This window comes from Odocoileus virginianus, chromosome 2 (assembly GCF_023699985.2).
Source record: "Odocoileus virginianus isolate 20LAN1187 ecotype Illinois chromosome 2, Ovbor_1.2, whole genome shotgun sequence".
Lineage (NCBI taxonomy): Eukaryota > Metazoa > Chordata > Mammalia > Artiodactyla > Cervidae > Odocoileus > Odocoileus virginianus.
In genome coordinates this window covers 20,337,696-20,360,752 of record NC_069675.1, presented here as the reverse complement: position 1 = coordinate 20,360,752, position 23,057 = coordinate 20,337,696, and the positions used below count along the sequence as shown (strand labels likewise).

General features: G+C 38.2%; 1 protein-coding gene and 1 long non-coding RNA gene across 7 annotated transcripts in view; one reads left to right on the top strand and one right to left on the bottom strand.

The window, feature by feature from the left end:
• Positions 1-23,057, top strand: part of DHX57 (DExH-box helicase 57) — a 56,377-nt gene that overhangs the window by 32,020 nt on the left and 1,300 nt on the right. For 3 of the 6 annotated variants that reach the window (XM_020913757.2, XM_020913755.2, XM_020913756.2), the window contains exons 12-23: positions 31-236; positions 3,785-3,901; positions 5,851-5,947; positions 7,000-7,173; positions 7,785-7,985; positions 9,123-9,399; positions 13,220-13,315; positions 13,401-13,484; positions 15,866-16,003; positions 16,608-16,682; positions 18,522-18,656; positions 22,062-22,262. In XM_020913757.2, the coding sequence (XP_020769416.2) occupies positions 31-236; positions 3,785-3,901; positions 5,851-5,947; positions 7,000-7,173; positions 7,785-7,985; positions 9,123-9,399; positions 13,220-13,315; positions 13,401-13,484; positions 15,866-16,003; positions 16,608-16,682; positions 18,522-18,656; positions 22,062-22,262 (1,801 nt within the window). Of the gene's footprint in view, positions 1-30; positions 237-3,784; positions 3,902-5,850; positions 5,948-6,999; positions 7,174-7,784; positions 7,986-9,122; positions 9,400-11,772; positions 11,832-13,219; positions 13,316-13,400; positions 13,485-14,467; positions 15,076-15,865; positions 16,011-16,607; positions 16,683-18,521; positions 18,657-22,061; positions 22,263-23,057 lie in introns of those variants that run through there. The other 3 variants (XR_002317841.2, XR_002317842.2, XM_020913761.2) reach the window with 3 other exon arrangements.
• On the bottom strand, positions 9,712-22,173 carry LOC110150707 (uncharacterized). The gene is made up of 3 exons (XR_002317843.2): positions 22,086-22,173; positions 20,833-20,926; positions 9,712-16,507 (listed from the first exon to the last, which is right to left on the bottom strand). It is a non-coding gene; the product is annotated as an uncharacterized lncRNA (long non-coding RNA).

Genomic DNA, 23,057 nt, shown 5'->3' with positions numbered 1-23,057 from the left:
TCCACACGTTCCCTTGTTGTCCTTGCTCAGGTATGTGTTGCAGGATGGGAGCCCATATGCCCGCTCCATGAAACAGATGTCAAAGGAGAAGCTCAAGGCCAGGCGCAGCAGAACCGCGTTTGAGGAGGTGGAGGAGGACCTGCGTCTCTCCCTGCACCTCCAGGATCAGGATTCTGTCAAAGATGCGGTACCAGATCAGCAGTTAGATTTCAAACAGCTCCTTGCCCGCTATCAAGGTAATGTGCTTCCTGGGGGAATTTTACAGTTATGCCAAAGATAACCAGAAAAAGAAAAATGTAGCTCTTGTTTCATAGTTATCTTGTCTTTAATTCATCAGAATAATAGAAAAATAACAGTTCCAATACATATTAAAGTCATTATTATTTATATTTACCAGTGGGTTTTTTCTGATTATGAAAGAAATGTGTTCATTATAGAAAAATGAGGAGATGGTAAACCATAAATTATATTCTTGAGTATTTTGTAACTTTGTATTTTGATGTGATTTCAAACTTAGAATTAAAAGTTTGCTGAACTGCAATGAACTCTCCTATATCTTTTACCCTGATTCACCAGTTATGAACATTTGGCCTCATTTGCTCTGTGTTCATGTACATGTATTTTTCCTGAATGTTTTGGGGGTAAATTGCAGATATGATGTTCCTTAACCCCTAATATTTCAGTATATATTTTCTAGGAACAAGGACATCCTCTTACATAACAATAGGACACGGGAATTCCCTGGCATTCCAAAGGTTAGGACTTAGCAGAACCGCCTCCAGGGCCAGATTCAATCACTGGTCCTGGTTCCATGCTTGGTCAGGGAACTAAGATCCTGCAAGCCTTGCGGTACGGCCAAAAGAAAAACCCCACAGCAATAGGACATGATCAAAATGAAAACATTTAACACAATACAGTACTTCTGTTTAATCCATAATTCATATTCTCACTTTGTCAGTTATTTCAATAATGTCCTTTATTGCTGTTTTTTAAATGGTACAGTATCCAACCCAGGATTACATACTGCATTCAGTCATCATGTGTCTTTAGTTTCTTTTGATCTGGAAAAATTTGCCAGCCTTTATTTTTCTTTTATGATTTACATTTTTAAAGAGTTTGGGCCAAGCATTTTGTAGAATGTCCCTTCATTTGGATTTGTCTAATGTTGCCTGATGGTTAATTTTAGGTTACATGTTTTTGGTTAGAAAACCACAGAAATCATGTTGAACCTTGTTCTCAGCGCATCCCATCAGGAGCATGTGATGTTGGCTTGTCTCGTTATTGGCAGTGTTAACTTTGACCAACTGGTTAAGATGATGCCTGTGTTTCTTCTTTGTGTAGTTTATTCCCTTGGTAGGTTTGATGAGTCAGTTGTGGAGAAAGATTTGAAACTATTTAAATATCCTCAAAATTTCACCTACTAGTTTTAGCATTATTCAGTGGGCCTGGAAAATGACCTAAAATGGGCCTAAAAAGTCTTTTTTTAGGGTTCACCCTGTGCTGAGCGCTTTTACCTGTGTTATGAGGCGCTCTCTCCTCCCATTCTGGATCCCACCCAACTTTGTTCCTAGATAGCCTTCCATATGTTCAGCTGGGCTGAATCCATAGAAATCCTAAGATGACTACTTTTGCTTTCTTTTTAAAGCCTAGACAGGTCTCAGCTGCTCCCCAACTCCTCTTGGTCCTTCCAAAAAAAAAAACAAAACTGTTTACCTTTCAAGGTGTAAGGGCCTCAGATCCTTGCTACTTCCATAGCAGAAAAGGCAAATAAGTTTTTCCTTTTCCTCCTTCCACCAGACTCAGTCCTGCATGGGAAATGGTGATCATAAAGGAACTAGGGCATTAGCCATTTGTTCTGCTGCTCAGGAAGATACACATAGCTCCCAAACATTTCACTTCATCTTCCCAACATCCTGGTAAGCAAGGTTAAGAGTATAGACTTGTATCTTACAGACCTGGACTTAACTCCCCAGGCTGTCATAAAACCAGTTAGATGCAAGTTCTTCATCCTCTCTATTGCTCGTTGCCTTATCTATAAAATGTGGTTATTTAGGAGGTTAAATAAGACAATACAAATCAACAGCATAGTGCCCTGTCAGTTAGTGCAGATTTGTGGTTCTGATGAGAATGTCTGACTCAAATGTTTGTGTTCTTTCTGTACTTCAGACCAGCTGACAATTCCCATTTCCTTATTCTGTTAAATGAGTTAACAGGAATCTATTTGGTTTCTCTTTTGAAATTCCAGAGTTTTCTTTAAGAATTATGACTGGATCTAAGTCGGAGTCCTTCTCATGTCCAGATAGGGACACAGAAGTTCAAAAAGTGCCTCTGAGAAGTCTTTTCTAAGGATCTGAGGTTTGGGGAACCTGGCTCTGCTGCTGTTTTCTGTGTGATGCTGGGCAGATCTCTTAGCTTCTCTTAGTCTCCTTCTCCCTCTGAAACAATGACTTCTATCTAGTTGATCTCAGTGCTTTGTTTCACCTTTCAGAAAATTAAATGTTGTTCCCAACTCAATTTTTAAAACTTTTGCTAGTTGAAAGAGAATATAAGTCTTTTAAAATATATAATTGATTAGTAAGCCCTGCTGAACTTTTTTTTTTTTAATTAAAAAAAAGTTTGTTTCCCTTTTTCTTTCAGATAACTGGTTCTCCTTTTGGAAAAGTCTGGCTATTTGGAATCTTGGCAAATAAAAATGATTCCTGCTCTGCCTTCCACACCATCCACATCTTTGCTTGTAGCCTGTTTCTTCCTTTGTTTGATTTTTTACCGACATACGGTTCACTGTTAGAACAGCATTGTTTAAAAATGGCTTTTGCCTTTCCTCAAGCTTTTCCGCAGAATGTAGGAAGCTTCCCTTCCTTGATACCAGCTACAGTTATTTTGCTGTGGTTAGATTGTTTCAGGTGATGGGTCATTAGAAAGACCTACAGGAAAGGGCAGCTGTCTTTGGAGAGTTAGTCTCCCCCAGGTAATGCTGTTCATTTGTTCTGTTATAGTTGCTACATGTAAACTCTTAGTTATGGCTTGTGGGGTGTAGTTCCCTGACCAGGGATGGAACCCAGGCTCCATGCATTGGGAGCGCAGAGTCTTAGCCACTGGACCACAAGGGAAGTCCCTGCTGTTTGTTTTTAAGAGCAACTGAGGCTTATAGTACAACATAAGGAACTATGTCTTTTACTAGGATTCATATGAATTAGAAGGAGATTGTAGACCCTTAACCTGAGGGTCTGTGGGTAGACTTCAGAGGTGTTGGTGAAGCCATTAAAATCACATGTATTTTTCAGGGAAGATTCGTAACTTTTATGATTTTCTCAAAGGAATCTAAATGTTAAAAATCACTGTTATAAAAATGATGCTGAAAGCTGTGGTCTCTGTGCTTTGATTTTTACAGTTACTGTTAACTGGACTTTTGTCTGATACGACTCACGACTTGATTAAATCTGGAAGGGTTTTCTGAAATACATTTGACTTTGAATCTTGTTTCTTAAACTTAAACTCTCAATAGATGTATGATAGATAAAAGGGGAAGGAAGGAAGACAGTGAAAAGTTGCCTCTCTGGCCTTTTGAAGCAGGGCCAGGAGCCTGCTCTTCAGGTCACTGTTCAGGCAAAAAAGTGCTTCTAGTGAGCCTGTACTTGCTGAGAGACTGAAGGAAAAAAGTTCATTTCAGTGCATTCACTGTGAACATCTGTGTTATTAAATCAAGATACACCTAGTTCCCAGGCATATTTTCTTCAATAAGGTATAAAACTTAATATCTTTATTATTTTTACCTTTCTTGCAGGAGTTAGCAAATCAGTCATCAAAACAATGTCCATTATGGACTTTGAAAAGGTTAATCTTGAATTAATCGAGGCCTTGTTAGAGTGGATTGTGGATGGAAAGCACTCCTACCCTCCAGGTAATTGCTGCTTGTCTTCACTTAAGTGTGAACTGGCCAAGGGCAGGGACCCTCCTTCCTGAGACAGTGGGGTTTGTGGGGACATCCTGTCTTCCTGGAGCCCTCACCCCAGTTTTCTTCACCTTTCCATCCCCAGTTGCTGTAAAGTTCTTTATTAGGTTTTTCAGGGGGAAATTTTACCTTTTACCCACTTGAGTAAAAGGACATTAACAATACAAAGTGCAAAAGGAAGAAGGCTGAAAAGAAGGCCTAGGTGTGTACATATTCAGTACTCATTTGCCTCTTTGCATGCCTGCTCAATCGCTCTTTGCTCTTTGCAACCCCTGAACTGAAGCCCACCAGGCTCCTCTGTCTGTGGAATTTTCCTGGCAAGAATAATGGAGTGGGTTGCCATTTCCTCCTCCAGGGCATCTTCCCAACCAGGGATCAAACCCACATCTCTTGCATCTCCTTCGTTGGCAGGCAGATTCTTTACCACTGCACCATCTGGGAGTCCCTGGCTAAATGGGAATCTAGTAGTGAGTGTTTGAGTCACATGAAGACTTGACAGTTGGAGACCACATGTCTTTTTTCCTCACTTCAGAGTTCAATTTTTGTAATAATTTAGTTTCCTTATTTATTTTGTGGGGAGAATAAGCATGATAAATAATTGATCATGAGTCCCTTGTGGGCAGATCTTTGTTTTACCTTCCGTTGTACCTAGGACAGAGCTGACAAAGGTCCCCAGTATCTGTGGGATTGAAGGAGGGGCAGTGGAAGGGTCAGTCTCTTCTGAATGAGGCACAAAGGTGTCTGCTGCTGAGCGACTGCTCTTGACACATACATACACTGCAGCCAGTTATCGCTGTTTATTACCTTTAATGTAAACTTTTAAAACCCATAGGCCATTATTATGGCACGGTTAGTTTCTGTATGGCCTCTTCAACACATATCTGAATTTAGATTACCAGATTGGTTGGCCAGTTATGGCTCCTTTTTCTCATTTACAGTGAACTGTTTATGGATTTTACTTAGTAATGTAGAGAAGAGTCTTCCTGTCTTATAAGATTAGAAGGATAACTCTGTCTATAGAAAGAGAATGTCAGAGCCAGTGCATTGAAAAAGTATGTTTAATGAGCTTTACTAATGATTCTTATGTAATGTAAGGTGTTATATTTTTCTATATGTCATATTTTTTTCTGTTTTAGAAAGATAACAATACCTCATCCATTTTTTAGTTATTAAGTCAGAAAACACATTTTAAAAGTTTGTTTTCCACTTAATTCCCTGGGGACGTTACAAAGACATGGAGTAGGAAACAGCAACCCACTCCATTACTCTTGCCTAGAAAATTCCATGGACAGAGGAGCCTGGCAGGCTACAGTCCATAGGGGTCACAAGAGTCAGACACGACTGAGTGACTTTCACTTTACAAAGAAGAGAAAATTGATGGTGAAAAAGTCTCAGATTATTACATTTTTCATTTAAAATTATAATCTATGATAGTTTTTTCTTTTTTGCATCTATCAGATTGATTCTTTTTATACATTGTTGTTCAGTCACTAAGTTGTGTCTGGCTCTTTGCAACCCCATGGACTGCAGCAAGCCAGGCTTCCCTGTCCCTCACTATATTTTGGAGTTTGCTCAAGTTCATGTCCATTGAGTCTGTGATGCTATCTAACCATATCATCCTCTATTGTCCCCTTCTCCTTTTGCCTTCAATATTTCCCAGCATCAGGTTCTTTTCCAGTGAGTTGGCTCTTCTCATCAGGTGGCCAAATTATTGGAGTTTCAGTTTTAGCATCAGTCCTTCCAGTGAATGTTCAGGGTTGATTTCCTTTAGGACTGACTGGTTTGATCTCCTTGCAGTCCAAAGGACTCTCAAGAGTCTTCTCCAGCACCACAATTCAAAAGCATCAATTCTTCAGGGCTCAGCCTTTTTTATGGTCCAACTGTTTTTATATACCCAGGTGCTATACTTGTATTTTTACCGGGACTAGCAGAAATCAAAATGCTATATGAACAGCTCCAGTCTAATTCTCTTTTCAACAATAGACGTAGTAATCGGTAAGTAATTGCTTTTTATATTCTTAATCATCTGTTGCAGTTATATGTGAAAATGAATTACCAGAAAGATCTCTTTGACTATCATCACCCTCTTTAGACCCAGGTGTCACTCCTCAAGAATATGTTTGCTTATGCCAGCTGGGAATAGACAAAGCAGTTTGTTCCAGGAAGTCAACTCATATCTCTATTCCATTATAGAAAAATGTTTCTCTTCACTTAGCATAGTATCTCAGCAAAATTGCATGTACAGTTAACCCTGGAACAATATAGGTTTCAACTGCACGGGTCATTTATACATGGATTTTTTTGTCAGTGGTGGATACTGTAGAACTGCATGGCCTGTAGTTGGTTAAATCCACGGATGCAGAGCCGTAGGTAGAGAGGAGCCACGTAACAAAGGACTGATTGTAAATTATATGTGGGTTTTTGACTGCACAGAGGAGTGGCTCCCCCTAATCCCTGGATTGTTCAGTGGTCAACTGCTATTTCAGTTGCCAGATACCAGGGATTAAAGCAGCCAGTGTAATAATAACAACAAAGAAATGCTGCCATTTTGAGAAAAAATGATTTTCAGTGGTTCCTCTTCCAATAGCAGAAGACACTGGGTGTATCTTCATACCTAAGGGGATGACTACTTGACAGATGAACACCCCCTAGAAATAGAAGAATGAAGTTTCTTAGCATACATGACTGTCTCTGTCTCTCTCTGGAATTAAGCGCAAGGAAAAAAAATTCTTGTTTGGTTAGTGTGTGCTGGGCTTGGGTTACTTGTAGAATATCAACTATTTATTCTTATTATTTACTACTGAATTACACTCCAGTTTTTCCCAAGTTGATGCAAGGTTTTTAGTTCACAGAACTCAGTAAGTACTTTGTAAGGGTTAGGAAAAGCCTTTTCACTTAGAAGACTTGGATCTTGAGGACAGGTTGTAGAGAAGCTGCTCGTTTTGGGAGTCATATTGCTTTAATAGAAATCCACCCATTATAACCTGATTTCAGTGTTTTGGGCTAGAACACTCAATATGTTTTTGTTTTTATTTTTATTTTTTTAGATGTGTTATTCACCCACTTCATTCATCTTTATCCAGTGAAGAGCAGCAGGCTGTGTTTGTAAAACCTTCTACGGGTGTAACTAAGATTATAATTTCCACCAACATTGCTGAGACATCCATAACCATCGATGATGTTGTCTATGTCATTGATTCTGGGAAAATGAAAGAAAAGAGGTATCCTTTTTCGGTGATGTAAAAGAGGGGCTAAAGATGCCTCAATTGGAGCAACACAGCTGTTAAAGGCTAATGTTATTAAGCTATGTAGACTACTGTTTGAAAAAATCTTTATGCAAACTCTGTAGATATATGCGTGTTTCTATAGCTAGGAACATGAATCTTACATTCCCCCCCAAAGAGAGGTGAAGTTTAAAATTTTACCTTAGAAATAATTATTTTTCTTTTTTCATTCATATGCTTTACGTATACTTGAATGAAAAAGAATTGGTACGGGAGGTGATGGATATGTTAATTACCAGAAGATTGGTAGTCATTTCATGAAGTGTGCATATATCAAAACGTCCCATTGTACCCCTTAAATATATATAATTTTTATTTGTCAAAAATAAATGAAAAATAATTTTTTTTAAAGTTGAATAAAAAAACTGAATGTGGTACATACTAAAGAAGCCATTTAAATTAACACTTAGCACTCAACTATCCCAGAACACGCAGGACACTGTCCTTCAACAGAAGTAGAGTGGTTCATCTGATCTGTCCATGCCAAATAAAATCTTGGCCACATTTTTATAAAGTAACTGCTTTTTACCTTTTCCTTTACTTTATAGATATGATGCCAGCAAAGGGATGGAAAGTTTAGAGGATACTTTTGTCTCTCAAGCCAATGCCCTGCAAAGAAAAGGTCGAGCAGGTCGTGTAGCGTCTGGGGTCTGCTTCCATTTATTCACCAGCCATCACTTCAATCACCAACTTCTAAAGCAGCAGCTACCAGAAATACAAAGAGTGCCTTTGGAACAGCTCTGTCTGAGGTACACGTTGGTCCTCGTGTCCTGCTTCCGAAAGGTCCCAGTGTTTCTCACCCTACGTTCCATGTTTTCTTTTTTTTAGTACGAGATGTTTTGCTAAACGTGCACTTGGATGAACTCATTCATTTGCAAAGAGCTCTTCAGTGTTGCCTTTACCATATTGCTTCACATTAAGATCTCTTGCATTGCAGAGGATGGCCTTAAAATAGCGCTGAAGAACAACACTTATAAGTCAAGAAAGTAATCTAACTTACCAAGAAATTTCTGCTAGGGCAGCACCAATATTAAATCATCACAGGGGAAAATCTGCACCCTCATTATCAATTAGAACAAAGTGAACAAAAGCAACTTGAAACACCATTATTTACCTGGTGAACAAACAAGAACAAATATCATAAAATAGAATGTAGTGAATGAATGATTAAACTCGATGTTACTGAAGCTGGAAAACCTTTGGTTCAGCCTTTCTGAAAATTTGCATAGCATTATATAAGAACTCTAAAGCTATCCATGCCCTTTGACCGAGTCATTATTTTGAGGGAGAATGCCCATAGTATGTTACCCCAAAGGGAAAAAAGTTGCTTGTACAAAGATATTATGCTCTTCTTTTATCCAATTGGTGTATTTTGAGGTCCCTCTGTTACATTAGTAAAAATGTAAAGGAATTATAAGTGAAATGAACTTTTTACATATTAAATTTTTCTCTTTTGAAAATTACCTAAATTCATAATTTAAAAACAGCTTTTCAAGAGCTGCCACAGGCAGGACACAATGCACATTAATTTCATAAACAATTACTGTGCAATTTCAGATGTGGGAAAGAGTAGGTGGATCATTTCAATGTTATTTTGTGATTTGAATCCACTGTTACAGAGTGAAGTATTTTGGAAGTTTATAGAGAGAAATATATTCTGAATCTCAGTAAATTTCAGAACCTGAAAGTGTTTCTGCAGTTTATTGCTATGAGAAGTACAAGACATAAGAGGGTTTTTGTTTTTTTTATTTAAACTGGCATTGTTTGGTTTATAAAAGCATATCTTTGGGAAATTATAAATTGTTTTCATTCATGGCAGAAGCTTACTTCTTTATGTCATCCCACCAGAAATAAAATTGACAAACTGTTTTGTTTTCTTCTTTCAGAATTAAAATTTTAGAGATGTTTAGCACTCAAAATCTCCAGTCTGTGTTCTCTCGGCTCATTGAACCCCCGCACACTGATTCTCTCCGTGCCTCAAAAATACGATTACGAGACTTGGGAGCATTAACTCCAGACGAAACACTGACCCCTCTAGGGTATCACTTGGCCTCTCTGCCTGTAGATGTGAGAATCGGCAAACTAATGCTGTTTGGGTCTATCTTCCGATGTTTGGATCCTGCTCTCACCATTGCTGCCAGCTTAGCTTTTAAGTCCCCTTTTGTAAGTAAACAGCATTCATCTCAGCTGGAGTCCATAAGTGTCTAAGGGAACCATGGGAGTGTTTCAGGGTTATGTGAACTTCTTAAAATTTTTCTTCTGAGTGTATTCTGTGTGACTCTTTCAAGACACCATGTTTGAAACTTTTATCAGATCTTCAAAGAAATCCATGCCCCAAGTAGATTAAGAACTAGAGATCCAGCTTATTTAAATCATCTAAATGTGCTTTTTCTGTATCTCCTTTACTTGCCCATTATAGTAAAATAAAAAAATAAGTGTCCCTGCATGATTTTAAAAAACAATAAATACATTGGATTACAATTTTATCAGCTTTATTGAAATATAATTCACCCATTTAAAGTGCACTGTAGTTTTTAGCATTGTGCAGTCATCACCCTAGTCAGTTTTAGAATGTTTTTATCACTTCATAAAAAAGCTTATTTGTCACTCTCCTATTTCCCTCCAATCTCCCCATCTCCTCCATCTCCAGGCAACCACCAGCTGGCTTTCTGTGTTCATAGATTTGCCTCTTACTGGACATCTCATATTAATGAAACAATATACTTCTTCTTCACTTAGCATAATGCATTTAAGATTCATCTATGTTATAGCATATATCAAAACTTCATTCCTTTTATGGCCAAGTAATATTCCTTTGTATGGGGGTGCCACATTGCGTTTATCCATGCAGCACTTGAAGGACATTTGGGATTGTTTCCACCTTTGGCTATAAACTTCCATGTACGTGTTTTTATGTGAACATGTTTTCATTTGTCTTAGGTGTAAGACCTAGGAGTAAAATAATTTGGTCAAATACTAGCTGTTTATTTAACTTTTCTGAGGAACTTCTAGACTCTTCTAGAGTATTTGCATTTTACACTCCACCAGCATTTTATAAGGATTGTAATTTCTCCACATCCTTACTAACACTATTATCTGACTTTTTTCTTTTAACTATCCTACATGCTGTGAATTTGTGGTCTTTGATCTGTATTTCTTTAATGGCTAATGATATTAAACACCTTTTCATTATCTTCTTGTCCATTTGTATATCTGACAAGAAATGTCTATTCAGATAGTTTGCCCATTTTTTAATTGGGTTATTTGTCCTTTTATTATTGAATTCTAAGCATTCTTTATATATTCTGGATATAAGTTCCTTAAGAGATATGTGATGTGCAAATGTTTTCTCCTGTACTGTGGTTTGCCTTTTTCACTTTCTTGATCTGTTCTTTGAAATACAAAATTTTTTATTTTTATGAGTTCCAGTTTATTTAGTTTTTTGTTGCTCAAACTGTTGCTGTAATGGTTAAAAATTCATTGCCAAATCCAGAGTAATGAAAATGTATCTGTATATTTTTTCCTAAAAGTTCTGTAGTTTTAGCTCTTACATTATGGTTTTTGCTCCATTTTGAGTTAGCTTTTGTACATAATGTGAAGTAAGAGTCCAACTTCATTCTTCAACTATCCAGTTGTCCCATCACCATTTGTTAAAAAGGCTATTCTTTCCCCATTGGATGGTCTTTGCATCTTGTAAAAAATCAATTAACCATAAATACATGGTTTTATTTCTGAATTCTCAATTCTATTCCATTGAATTATATGTCTACTTATGCCAGTTTCACACTGTCTTGATTCAAAATACAAAACTCGAATAGTTTTGTAGTAAGTTTTGAAATCAGGAAGTATGAGTCCTCCAACTTTGTTCTTTGTTAGTGTTTTGAGGATTTTTACATCATATTTATGAGAGATGCTGGTCTGTAGTATTCCTTCCTTGTGATGTCTTTATCTGGCTTTGCTGTCAGAGTAATACTGGCCACATAGTAATTTGGGAAGTGTTCTTGCCAACCGTTTTTTTTTTTTTTTTTTAAGATTTTGTGAGGAATTAATACTTTAAATGCTTGGTATAATTCAGTGGTGAAGTCACCTGGGCTTTTCTTTGTGGTTAGTTTTTTTAATAATTCAGCTTCTTCACTTGTTATAGGTGTATTCAGATTATCTGTTTCTTTTTGAGTCATTTTCATTTTTCTAGGAATTTGTCCATTTCAGCTAAATTACCTAACTTATTAATATACATTCATAGTATTTTATAGTCCTTTTTATTTCTGAGAGCTTGGTAGTAATGTCCCTCTTCATTTCTGATTCTAGTAATTTGAGCCTTCTCTCTTCTTCTTGATCAGCTTGCCTATTTTGTTGATCTTTTCAGAGAACCGGCTTTTGATTTCATTGATTTTTCCCTACTGTTTTTCTGTTCTCTATTTTATTAATTTCTGTGATTTATTTTCTTCCATTTGTTTCAGTTTTAGTTCATTTCCCAGTGTCTTAAAGTGAAAGGTTAGGTTATTGATTTGAGATCTTTCTTCTTTTTTAATATAGACATATACAGCTATAAATTTTCTTCTACGGACGGCTTTAGCTGCATCCCATAAGTTTTGGTATGTTGTGTCTTCATTTTCATTCATTTCAAGTATTTTCTAATTTTCCTTTTCAGTTCTTCTATGACTCATTGGTTATTTAGGCATGTGTTGTTTAATGTCCATGGCATCTATGAGTTTCCCAATTTTTTCCTGTTATTGACTTCTAATTTCATTCTGTTGTGGTCAGAGAATATACTTTTTATTATTTTAGTCTTTTAAAACTTATTATGATCTTTGTTTTATGGCTAAGCATATGCTCTGTCCTGGAAAGTATCCCATGTAGACTTGAGAATGAATATTCAGCTGTTATTGCGTAGAGTGTCACTCTGCCTTTATTTTCACCAGGGCTTATCTCAGATAGATAGGGGAATAGATAGATGTAATAATTTTTTCAGTTTTAATGTTATACTTCATGGAATTGTAAACTCACAGATCTACAAAAAGATCTTAGTTCAGCCCCTTCATTTAACAACAGATAACAAAACCAAGGACCAGACTAGGTGATGTAGCTTACTCAGCAACATACAGTCAGTATTGATGTGAGCAAGACCTCCACTGCCTATTCTCACATAATCTAAATAACCTCTCATTGGCTGTTTTCTTTTACTGGAATATAGAAATTGTTTATTAGAAATACTGGTGTCACCCTTAGCCAAAACTGAACACCTGTCCTTTGCTGGGTTCTGTAAGCATAATGTTAATTCCCAAATGTAATCCTTTCCCCACTAGCCTTCCTAAAACAGAAGAAATTTTATTTTCAAGTAGAAATAAATAAAATTTTAATATTATTGTTAGCTATAAAGGTGTGCAGATATACAAATTTATAAAGAAGCACCATAGTTGGTTTAGAATGACTTTCAGTGTGATACTAGGGCCTCAGTGTAACATGCTGGTATCTTTAGTATTGATACATGTGTACCTTATATTGATACATGTGTATATTATAGTGAAAGAAGGCAGTGAAAATTAAGTTCTCAGTTAATGTCACTAATTTCTAGGGAAAAGGAGAACCTGTATTTTTCAGAGGAAAAAGCATGAATTATGGCTATAGAAATAGGGGAGACTTAAGTATAAAAGATGAAAAAGAGTCTGTAAAATGGAGATATCACAGAGTTAACAGAATCTTGGGTTTTAGATGTAGCTTTTAGAGTGAGTAGCTCTTTGACATCTTGCCACTAGGAAGTAAAAGATCCAATAGAGGTTATTTTGAGTGGGCAGACGGACTCACACAGACAATTAGGACTGTTGGCTTGGCACTTAACCACCATAATTACTTTTAACCAGTCACCCACTTTGTACTGTGACCCACACAAAGCACTTCCCAAGCACCTGACTTCAGTGGTAGCAAAGTGCCACTTGAAACCTTGGATAAAATGTGTCCTTCAAACCTGGCTTTCTTCCTTTAGGTATCTCCCTGGGACAAAAAAGAGGAAGCTAACCAGAAAAAGCTAGAATTTGCGTTTGCAAACAGTGATTATCTGGCCCTTCTACGAGCATATAAGGTAAGTATATAAGCTAATAGCTGAGGTTTATTACCAGAGTTGGCACTAAAGACAGAATAACATTTTGATTTTCTCCAAAATTTAGGGATGGCAACTAAGTATGAAAGAAGGTATGCGTGCAAGTTATAATTACTGCAGACAAAACTTCTTGTCAGGAAGAGTTCTTCAGGTGAGTTGTTTCTGTGGAAATTTGTTTTCATTCATTTACTGTAGTAGTGCACCAGGGGGTGCTGCAACTTTATCTTGCTTGTCCTACCTGGATATTGAAAATATTATTTTTGGAATATGCTTGGCTTCACCAGCTGTGTAAAACGGACTCCTGGCCTATGACATCAGGCCTTCTGTGCTGAACCTTTCAATTCACCCGTTTTTCCTCTTCTCAGTGAATCTGTGTTTAACTTACATGGAGGCTATGGGAATGTAGCCATTCTGAAGATTACTGCTTACTAGAAGTCACTTTTTTCAGTGATGATACCAAACATCCTTAACCTGGATCCATAACCCTCTGAAATTGTTTGCAAAGTCATGCCCTTACACATATGTGCACTATCCTGGACAAAGAGAACATAGCTTTCATCGAGTCTCAAGGGATCTATGACCATCCCCAAGCCCCATACCTTCTCCCTAAAACCAAAGAACAAATAGTGAACCAGATTTTCTTTATTAATTCTTTTGTCCATCAGAGGCTACTATGTCAATAACGAGTACATGAGAAAGGTTTATTATCTTCTGTGTAATAATAGACAGGGCTCTGTCTTCTGTTGTGACAATATTTTGGGCCCCTTTCCATAGTAGCATGAAAATCCAGAATAATAACGGTGTATGTATTTATAGAGCCTCCATTTCACTCAAATTTTGAGGGTAGGGAGGTGGAAGGACTTTCTTTCCATATTAGATGATGTTTTGGAATAGAACACAAAACTAATGTTCATACCTGACAACTAGTTACCTCTCTACCCCATAAGAACTGTCAGAGCAGACATTTTATGTTTTCTTCAGTTCTATATCCCCAGTGCCTAGAAGAGTACTTAGAACATAGTTGATGCCTGGTAAAGTTCATTGAATGCATGAATGAATGAGTTTGTTTATTGACAGTGACATAAGAGACCTCAAAACCATCCCAGTATTTGCCTTCTCCTTCTCTGTCTTTAGGTATACTACAAAGAGACATGTGGAGAAGACAGAGGCTCTGGCTTTAATCTAAGTATAACAAAAGCAGTGATTTTCAGTCATGGCCACACATTAGATTCACCTGAGGAAGCTTAAAAAAAAATGCAAAATGCCCAAATTCCATCCCAGGCCAGTTACATCTGAATCTCTAGGGGTAGGGCCTGAGCATCTATCTGTTTATTCTTGTTGTGAATTCAACAAGTCATTCTCATATGCTGCAAGGGTTGAGAACCACTGGTCTAAAGGTATTTTATATGTAAAGTGCAATAATAAATATTTCCTTGAGTCCTTAAGACTTTTAAGTGTAAAAAATAATCTTTTATATTTATATATATATTTACTAAATGTAATCTTTTTCCTTAGGCTGTATTTAGATTTTTCAGTGATCTATGAGGTTCATCCATTACCTCTTTTCACTACATTCCAGCTTAGAGTATAGGATTAGTTTAATAAGATATTAATGAAAGCTTGTCATGAAATACACATGTACACCCATGGCGGATTCATGTCAATGTATGGCAAAACCAATACAATATCAGAAAGTAAAAAAATGAGTAAATAAGTAAAACTGAAACAACAACAACAACTAAGATTAAAAAAGAAAAAGAACTCTGGGATATTTGAATCCCAGTTGTATTTTTGCTGTGTTACCCATCTGTACTTGAGACAATCCAAGAAAACACTTAAACTGTCATCAGAGACAGAGTACCATCGCTTAGCTCTCCATTCCTTTTGATTGGCGTCATCTGCTTTTGTGTTGTCTGATAGCCAGTATTTGAACAGAAGCCAAAAAGAGGTTTGTGTTTTTCATTCTCACACTTGTGCTCAGCTACAGAATGGGTGTGTAAATCTAAACCACTTAATAGTATTCCTATTCCCAGGGGAAAATGTGAGCCAGCAAGTCCACAGGGTAAGAGAAAGGGAAGGTTTCTGAGGTGGGTATTCTGCATCCATTGAGAGAGAATGCCAACCACTTTAAGCTCAGAGAAGGCACTATAAGGACCCCAGCAGAAAGAAAGTAGGAAAAATGAACAGGGTCACAGCACCTTGAGTAGGGTTCCAAACACAGTAAACCACATTTCTGGCTGTCCTAAGTGTTGCCAGAAAAAAATCAGACCTGTGCAAAATCCAATTTTTTTTTAAAACATAATTTACAATTAAATGATCTTTGGATTTTCTGAACTTTGTGAATTTCTGTGTAACAGTTTTACTCTGTCTGAAGTGAAAACTGCCCTTCTGGGAATGAACAGACAAGATATTCTTCATACTTGCCTGGTAAACCCATGAGTCCACTGTCCACTGAAGTAATTCATTTTTGTAGTCATTCTTGCCTTTAATGTGTCAGTGTCTCTGCTTAAAGACTTTCTCCACTTGTTTCAGGAAATGGCAAGCCTGAAACGACAGTTCACTGAACTGTTATCGGACATAGGCTTTGTTAAGGAGGGACTCCGAGCAAGGGAAATTGAGAAAAGGGCCCAAGGAGGAGGAGATGGTATATTGGATGCCACAGGAGAAGAGGTAAAATGTATGCAGCTAGCTCTTATTTCTCTTTCATGATCATATACTTAGTCTATTACCCGAGGAATACCTGTAGGCCTTCTTCACTTAAGCCCTAGGAGCAATAGGTTAGTGGCATTCTTGATTTTCTTCTTTCCACAAATGTCAACTAACACTCATAAAAACAAGGGTTTTTCTGCTTCTTGTTGCTTCTGTTTTTTATTTACATTTATTTTTGGTGAGCCCATCAGAGATAGAGCAGACTTTCCAGTAATGTCTTCTTAATTAGACCAGCCTTTTTCAAACCAAGGATAGTTTTATATTTAACTATAGGAAGAACAATTCAAGATGAACCTGATGTCACTCTTAGTGCAGTTAATACTTTCTGGAAATTTCACAAACCAGAATCTTTCTCTCCACTGATCCTTAGGAACACTGTCTTTATAACTGCTTTGCAGAGATCTTGAAAGTAATTGTGGGCTTCTTGGAATGGATCCTCTGTGAATGTAGTCCATTTTTCAGATGCTTTTAAGATAGAAATCAAAAGAAATATAATAGTAAATTCCAAGGCACAGTCGGAAATAGCCACATTATTTATAAGATTAACGCTGTATTTCTCTCACAGGCAAACTCAAACGCTGAGAACCCCAAGTTGATATCAGCAATGCTGTGTGCTGCTCTGTATCCAAACGTAGTGCAGGTAACAATGTTTTCCTGGTCCTCCCACTTCTTGTTTGTTGGATTTGTAGCCAAGAGACATAAGTTAAGACACTCACATTAATCATCTAAAGATACACACACACAGCCTTTTAGACTTTGTTTATATTTCCAACCCTTCAATTCCCCAAATGTGTTTAGATATAGACTCTTCAAGAACACATTCATTATATAAAAGAAGGTGCCTTTTTAATCCTTCTGACATGACATTCCAGAAATCAAAATGGGCATAAATGTCACTGTCAGCCAGTCTGTGCATAACTAACCTAGGGTTAGGTCGAAATTTGATTCTGCTACAACTCCCATTATGCCGTCTACTCTGGACTAAAATTAGATAAGAACAAAATTAAGTCAGTGCTTTGCCATGGGACATCTGTGATCTCTTCTGGAAACCATTCCTGAATGGACTGTTGGACTTTTATTTGAGGTTTGATCATCTCGTCCCTGTCAAACTTAGAATGTGAATTTGTTAGAGTACTGAAGCACATCTCATTTAACTTTTTGTTATATACTCAGTTGACATCTGTCAATTCATTTATGGCTCAGTTTTGCTTAGTGCTTGCATGCTTTTGAAACCATTTTCAACTTCTCCAAATGATTTTTTTTAAAGTAAAAGCAGTGGAGACAAAACATCAGGGGTGGATGGGATGAATAAGCAGAACACAGAAGATTTTTAGGGCAGTAAAAATACTGTGCATGATACCATAATGATAGATACGTATCACACTTGTCCAAACCCTTGGAATATACAACAACAAAAGTGAACCCTAACATAAACTGTGGACTTTGGGTGATTGTGATTTGACAATTTTTTTAAATGAATGTTTCTACTCTTGGTAAGAGTATAAATTGATACACCCTTTCTAGATAGCAGTTTTGTTTCTAAGGATTTATTATTAGAAAATAATTGCATATTTATGTAAAGATACAGCTGGGAGAATGTTTGCAATTATAAACAGCACTAGAATGAATGATCTAAAACTCTAATAATAGGGAATTTATTGGTTAAATTATTATATGTCATTACAGTGAGGTGCTAATTTAGAATTATGTTTTAGGAAAATATGGAAAATGATCCTATATTAGTTTTGGTATATATCTTATATCATTTACCTCCATTTCTATATTATAAAAATCTAATAGAAAACTAAAGTGTTTCTCAAATAGTTATTTCTTAATCATGAGAATATGAGAGATTTTTCCTAGTGTATATATGTATATTTTACTGAAGTGTAGTTGATTAACAGTAGTGTGTTTTAGAACAATGATTCAGTTATATATATTTTTTCAGACTATTTTCCATTATAGGTTATTATAAGATATTGAATATTGTTCCCTGTGTTACACAGTACTGTTACTTTCTACAGTAAATATGGGGTACGTGTGTGCACATAAGCTTTTCAGTTGTTTCAAGTGAAACAATCTATTCATTCATAGAGTTTTCTTTTCTTTTTTTTTTTTTTTTTTACTGTTTTGAAAAATTCATTTGGAAGTATTGGGCTGGTACTGGAAGTGTCAGCGGATTCCTGGCCAGTGTTGCCAGCAGGATCTCTTTCCCCGATCCTCAGGGCACACCTGGAACATCAGCATGGTCTCCCCCATGTGGCTGGTGTGCAGTACAGTCACCCAGGACTACTGCACTCATATCCACACTTCTTCATGGTTAAAAGAAACAAAGCAAGCATGCTTATACTGCTTTCAAAGGGAAACTAAAGAGGGAAGACGCAGCAAAGGCATTCAAACAAGATTGGTTTTGTGTCTGAATATACCCTACAATGGAAATACATATATATATTTTTTCTTATAACTATGTATTGTTTAGGTGAAAAGCCCAGAGGGGAAATTTCAGAAGACCAGTACTGGAGCTGTCAGAATGCAGCCAAAATCAGATGAGTTGAAGTTTGTCACTAAGAATGATGGATATGTACACATTCACCCTTCATCGGTGAACTATCAGGTCAGGATGGCTGGGTAAACTTACAGTCAGCTTGCAAGTCCACAGATTCAACCAACACAGATTGTGTAGTACTGTAGTACTAGCTACGAAAAGATCTGAGTGTAAGTGGATCCACATGGTTCAAAGCCTGTTTGTTCAAGGGTCAGCTGTTTTTACATGTGGCAGGTCCTGGGGTGAGAAACAGTCCCTTAATTCACCACACTTTGTTCTATCACTTGCTGTCCTTAGGTGCTGACTTGGGAAAGGTTGAATAAGCACAGATGTGCTAGAAATTGAACTATTAAGCCTGCTTTCAGATACAAAATTATTTCTTTGCAGAAGTGACTTAAGAGGTTGTGATGTAATCCTGTGCCTCCATCCTGTGCCTTAAGAGGCCTTGACCTATACTCTGATCCAGCCTTCTCAGCTCTCACTCTTCCTTCAGCCTCTTGCTGGGCGGCTTCTGCCCCCATCACCCCACTAAATTCATCAGAAGTCATGAATAACTTGAAAGTTGTCAAATCTTGGGAACAAATTTCCGGCTTCTGATCATTCTTGACTCATGTAGTATATGACACTGCTGACCTCCCTACCTCTTGACACTATTTTTAATGTTTTTTGCTTCTGAAATATCACTTCTGTCTCTCTGATCATCCCCTTATAGCTCCTTTACTAGATTCTCCTCCCTTGCTCTGAAATCATGGTTCTGTCCCTGTCCTTATGTTCATACTGCAGGGCACATAATCTTCCTGAACCACCAGAGCACACCATCATAGTTCTAACTGCCACCTACATGTTGACACAAACTCCAGATGTCTCCCATCCTTGGTTTTTTCTCTGACTTCTTGCTAGAAATCACCATCTGGGTGCCTTTTTGTTGCCTCAAACTCAAAACCTGCAAAACCAAACTCATTATCTCTGAATTCACTCCTGTCTGTTCCCTCTTCTTGGTGAAATGGCACCAAATTGGAACCCTGGAGTCACATAAACCCTGCTTCTTTTCTCCTGATGCTAATCTAATTGGTCACCAGGTCCCAACAATTCCACCTTTCTGACATATCTCAGATTTGCCCACTTCTCTTGTCCCTGCTGCCATTTCCTCAGCTCAGACCCCAGACATCTGTCTCTTGCCTGAAGTTCTCATCTTACTTCTGGTGCTTGCTCTCTAACCCTTTATACTGCTGCTTCCAGAGTCACCTCTACAAAGCACACCTCTGACCCTGTCATGAGTGTTAGTCACTCAGTCATGTCCACCTCTTTGCGGCCTCTTGGACCGCAGGCTCTTAGCCCACCAGGCTCCTCTGTCCATGGAATTCTCCAGGCAAGAATACTGGAGTGGGCTGCCATTCCCTTCTCCAGGGGTCTTTTGGACCCCAGGTCTCCTGCACTGCAGGCAGATTCTTTACCACCTGAGTCACCAGGGAAGCCCACCTTTGCAAAACACACCTTTGTTCATGTCATACCGTTGTTTAAAACTCTTCATCTGTGGAGTCTCTTTGTATGTGGAGTCTACTGTAAACTCTCCTATAACCTTTCACATCTCGCCCCTTCTTAGACCACGTCCCCCCGCCCCAGGTCCCTCTGTCATTCTTTATGCGCCAGGCAACACCAGACCACCGACAGTATCTCCCAGAGCCGTGACACAGGACGCACTGTTCTCTGTGCCTGGAGTGGCATTCTCATTCCCCAGCAGGTTCCTTATCCTTCAAGTCCAGTGCTCTTCTCCAAGTTGCTCCTTCCTCCTGTTCCACCACTGTATAGTAAGCATTCTTCTACTGTTGCATTTATCACATTCTTTTATGGTTTATGGTATGTCTCATTCATAGACTTTTGAAATTCCTGAAGACAGGAATTGAATTTTATTTATTTCCACATTCTCAGTGTCTAGCACAGTGCCTCTCCAGCATGAAGGCAGATGTTCAGCAAAGGTTCATCTTGATAAAGAGATGGAGGAAAAGAGAATGAAGAGAGTTTGAAGTGTGAGGGCTGGTCAACCCCTGGAACTACTAAATGAAGTGTCAACAAAGCATGAAAAAATCTCCTTAAGCTCAGAAGAGTCTGAGGACTAGGAGATCATCTGCCCTCTCCACTGCATGTGTACTTAGCAACCAGGGGCCCAAATTATCTCCACTCCTCTCCTGAGATTACCATGACATTTCTGCAGTAAATCTAAGTCATCCATGCATCCAATCAGTACCTGCCACCACCTTTGTGCCAGGCACTGTTGTAGGCCATGAAGGACAGCAGATGAGCTAGGGAGACACGGTCTCTGCCCTCAGGGAGCTTATGTTCTGTAAGGCAAGAAATAAGTAAACAATCTCAGGTTAATGACAGATGTTAGAAAATAAAACCATAAGAGATTGAGAGTGACAGGAGAGGGGTTTTTTTTAACTATAGTTGAAATTAACACAATACTGTAAATAAGGTATATACCTTCAGATTCATTTATGTTATAGGTTACTACATATATTGACTATAATTCTCTGTGTTGTACAGTAAATCCTTGTTATCTTTTATATACAGTGGTATCTATTAATCTCATATTCCTAATTTATCCCTCCCCCTCTGAAGAGGAGCTGTTTTATATAGTGTGGTCAGGAAAGAACTCTGAGGAGAAATAATTGGACAGGTCCTAAATGAAGTAAAGGGCAAGTCATGCAGGTATCTAAAAAGAAAACATTCCAAGCCGGGGAAATAAATGCAAAGACCATGAGATGAGCGCACATTTGGTGTGTTCCGGCAAATGCAAGAAGACAACCAGTGCAAATGAGGGGGAAGGTTAGGAGTGGCGGTGCCAGAAGAGTTGGGATAAGCAGGCAGGGATCAGGTTGTGTAGGACCTTGTAGTCCACAGTAAAGATCTAAGATTTTATCCTTGGGAAATCTCTGGAGGGTTTTGAGCCCTACCTGGTTTTTAAAAGGTCACTGTGGCCGCCGTATGGAAAAGAAACTGTGAGGATGCAAAGGGGCAAGTACATAGGAAGCCACTGCAGTGGTCTGCATGAGATGATGGTTTGCACAAGGTGGTGACTGTAGAAGTGGAGAGACTATGTCAGTTCATTGTGTATTTTGAAAATAGAACCATCAGGACTTAGTGATGATAGAGCTAGAGGGAGGGAGAGAAAGCAATCAAGGATGCTTCTAAATTTGGGGCTTGAGCAACTGGGTGAATGGCAGTCTCACTCACTGAGATAGTGAACCCGACAAGCATGGGAAAATGGAGAGTTCCCTTAAACATAAGCAGTCCAAGATACTTGTTAGCTGTCCAGGTGCAGACATCCAGTAGGCAGCTGCAAGTACAAGGCTAGAGCTGAGGGGAAGTTACAGGCTGGCGGTCATCTGGGGGGTCACTGGACAGGTGACAGGTAAATCCCCGGGGCTGGTGGGATTCTGCATATGTCGCAGTGACATCACTGTCATGTTCCAGGTCAGACACTTTGACAGTCCCTACCTGGTGTACCACGAGAAGATCAAAACGAGTCGCGTGTTCATCCGAGACTGCAGCATGGTGTCTGTGTACCCACTGGTCTTGTTTGGAGGAGGCCAGGTGAATGTGCAGCTCCAAAAGGGAGAGTTTGTTGTTTCCTTGGATGATGGTTGGATCCGCTTTGCAGCCGCTTCCCATCAGGTAAGGGATGGGGCTCTGGTAATGTGGAGTACAGGGCATTCATTCATTCAGGGAACAAGGACGACAGGGCTGAGTTAGAGTGAATGACGCGTGTGCAGGGGACACTGAGCAAGACTGAGGCTGCAGCACGGCCAGGGTGGAGCCGTGGTGAGGGCTGAAGACGTGCACTGGGAGGGAGAGCCCAGGGCAGTGGTGCGAGAGGACAGAAGCCGTGAGTGAGCTGTCGGAGCTTTCTGTAACAGACGTGCAGATTCAAAGAAAACACAGATGAGCAGAAGTAAGTAAAAATTACCCTGATTCCACAGCCACCATTAAAAAAAAAAGATAATGGGTCTAAATGTTTTTATTCTCAGGTATCAAATTAGTATATGGAGTCTCGAGAAAACATTTAAGGGAGAGTATATTCAAGAAAAAATTTTAACATTTGCATCTGTTGGAAATCTTCTAATCTTCTATTGCAGGGGGCAGAAATACCAATTCAAACATTACAGTGAAATACACCAATGAATTCCCTTTAAAGTCTAAAGCAGCACTGTCTAGGAAAAATATATGTGCACATACCTAATAATTTTTCTAGTAGCCACATTTTAAAAAAGTAAATAGGTGAAATTAATTTTAATGTATTTTATATAGCATAAAACATTAAAAAGTTTTCATTATATCATGTAATCAATATAAAAAATTGAGATTTTTATATTCTTTTTCATACTAAGTCTTCAAAATCTGGTATGTATTTTATAATCACAGTACATCTCAGTTTAGACCAGGCACATTTCATGTGCCATGAGATTAGCC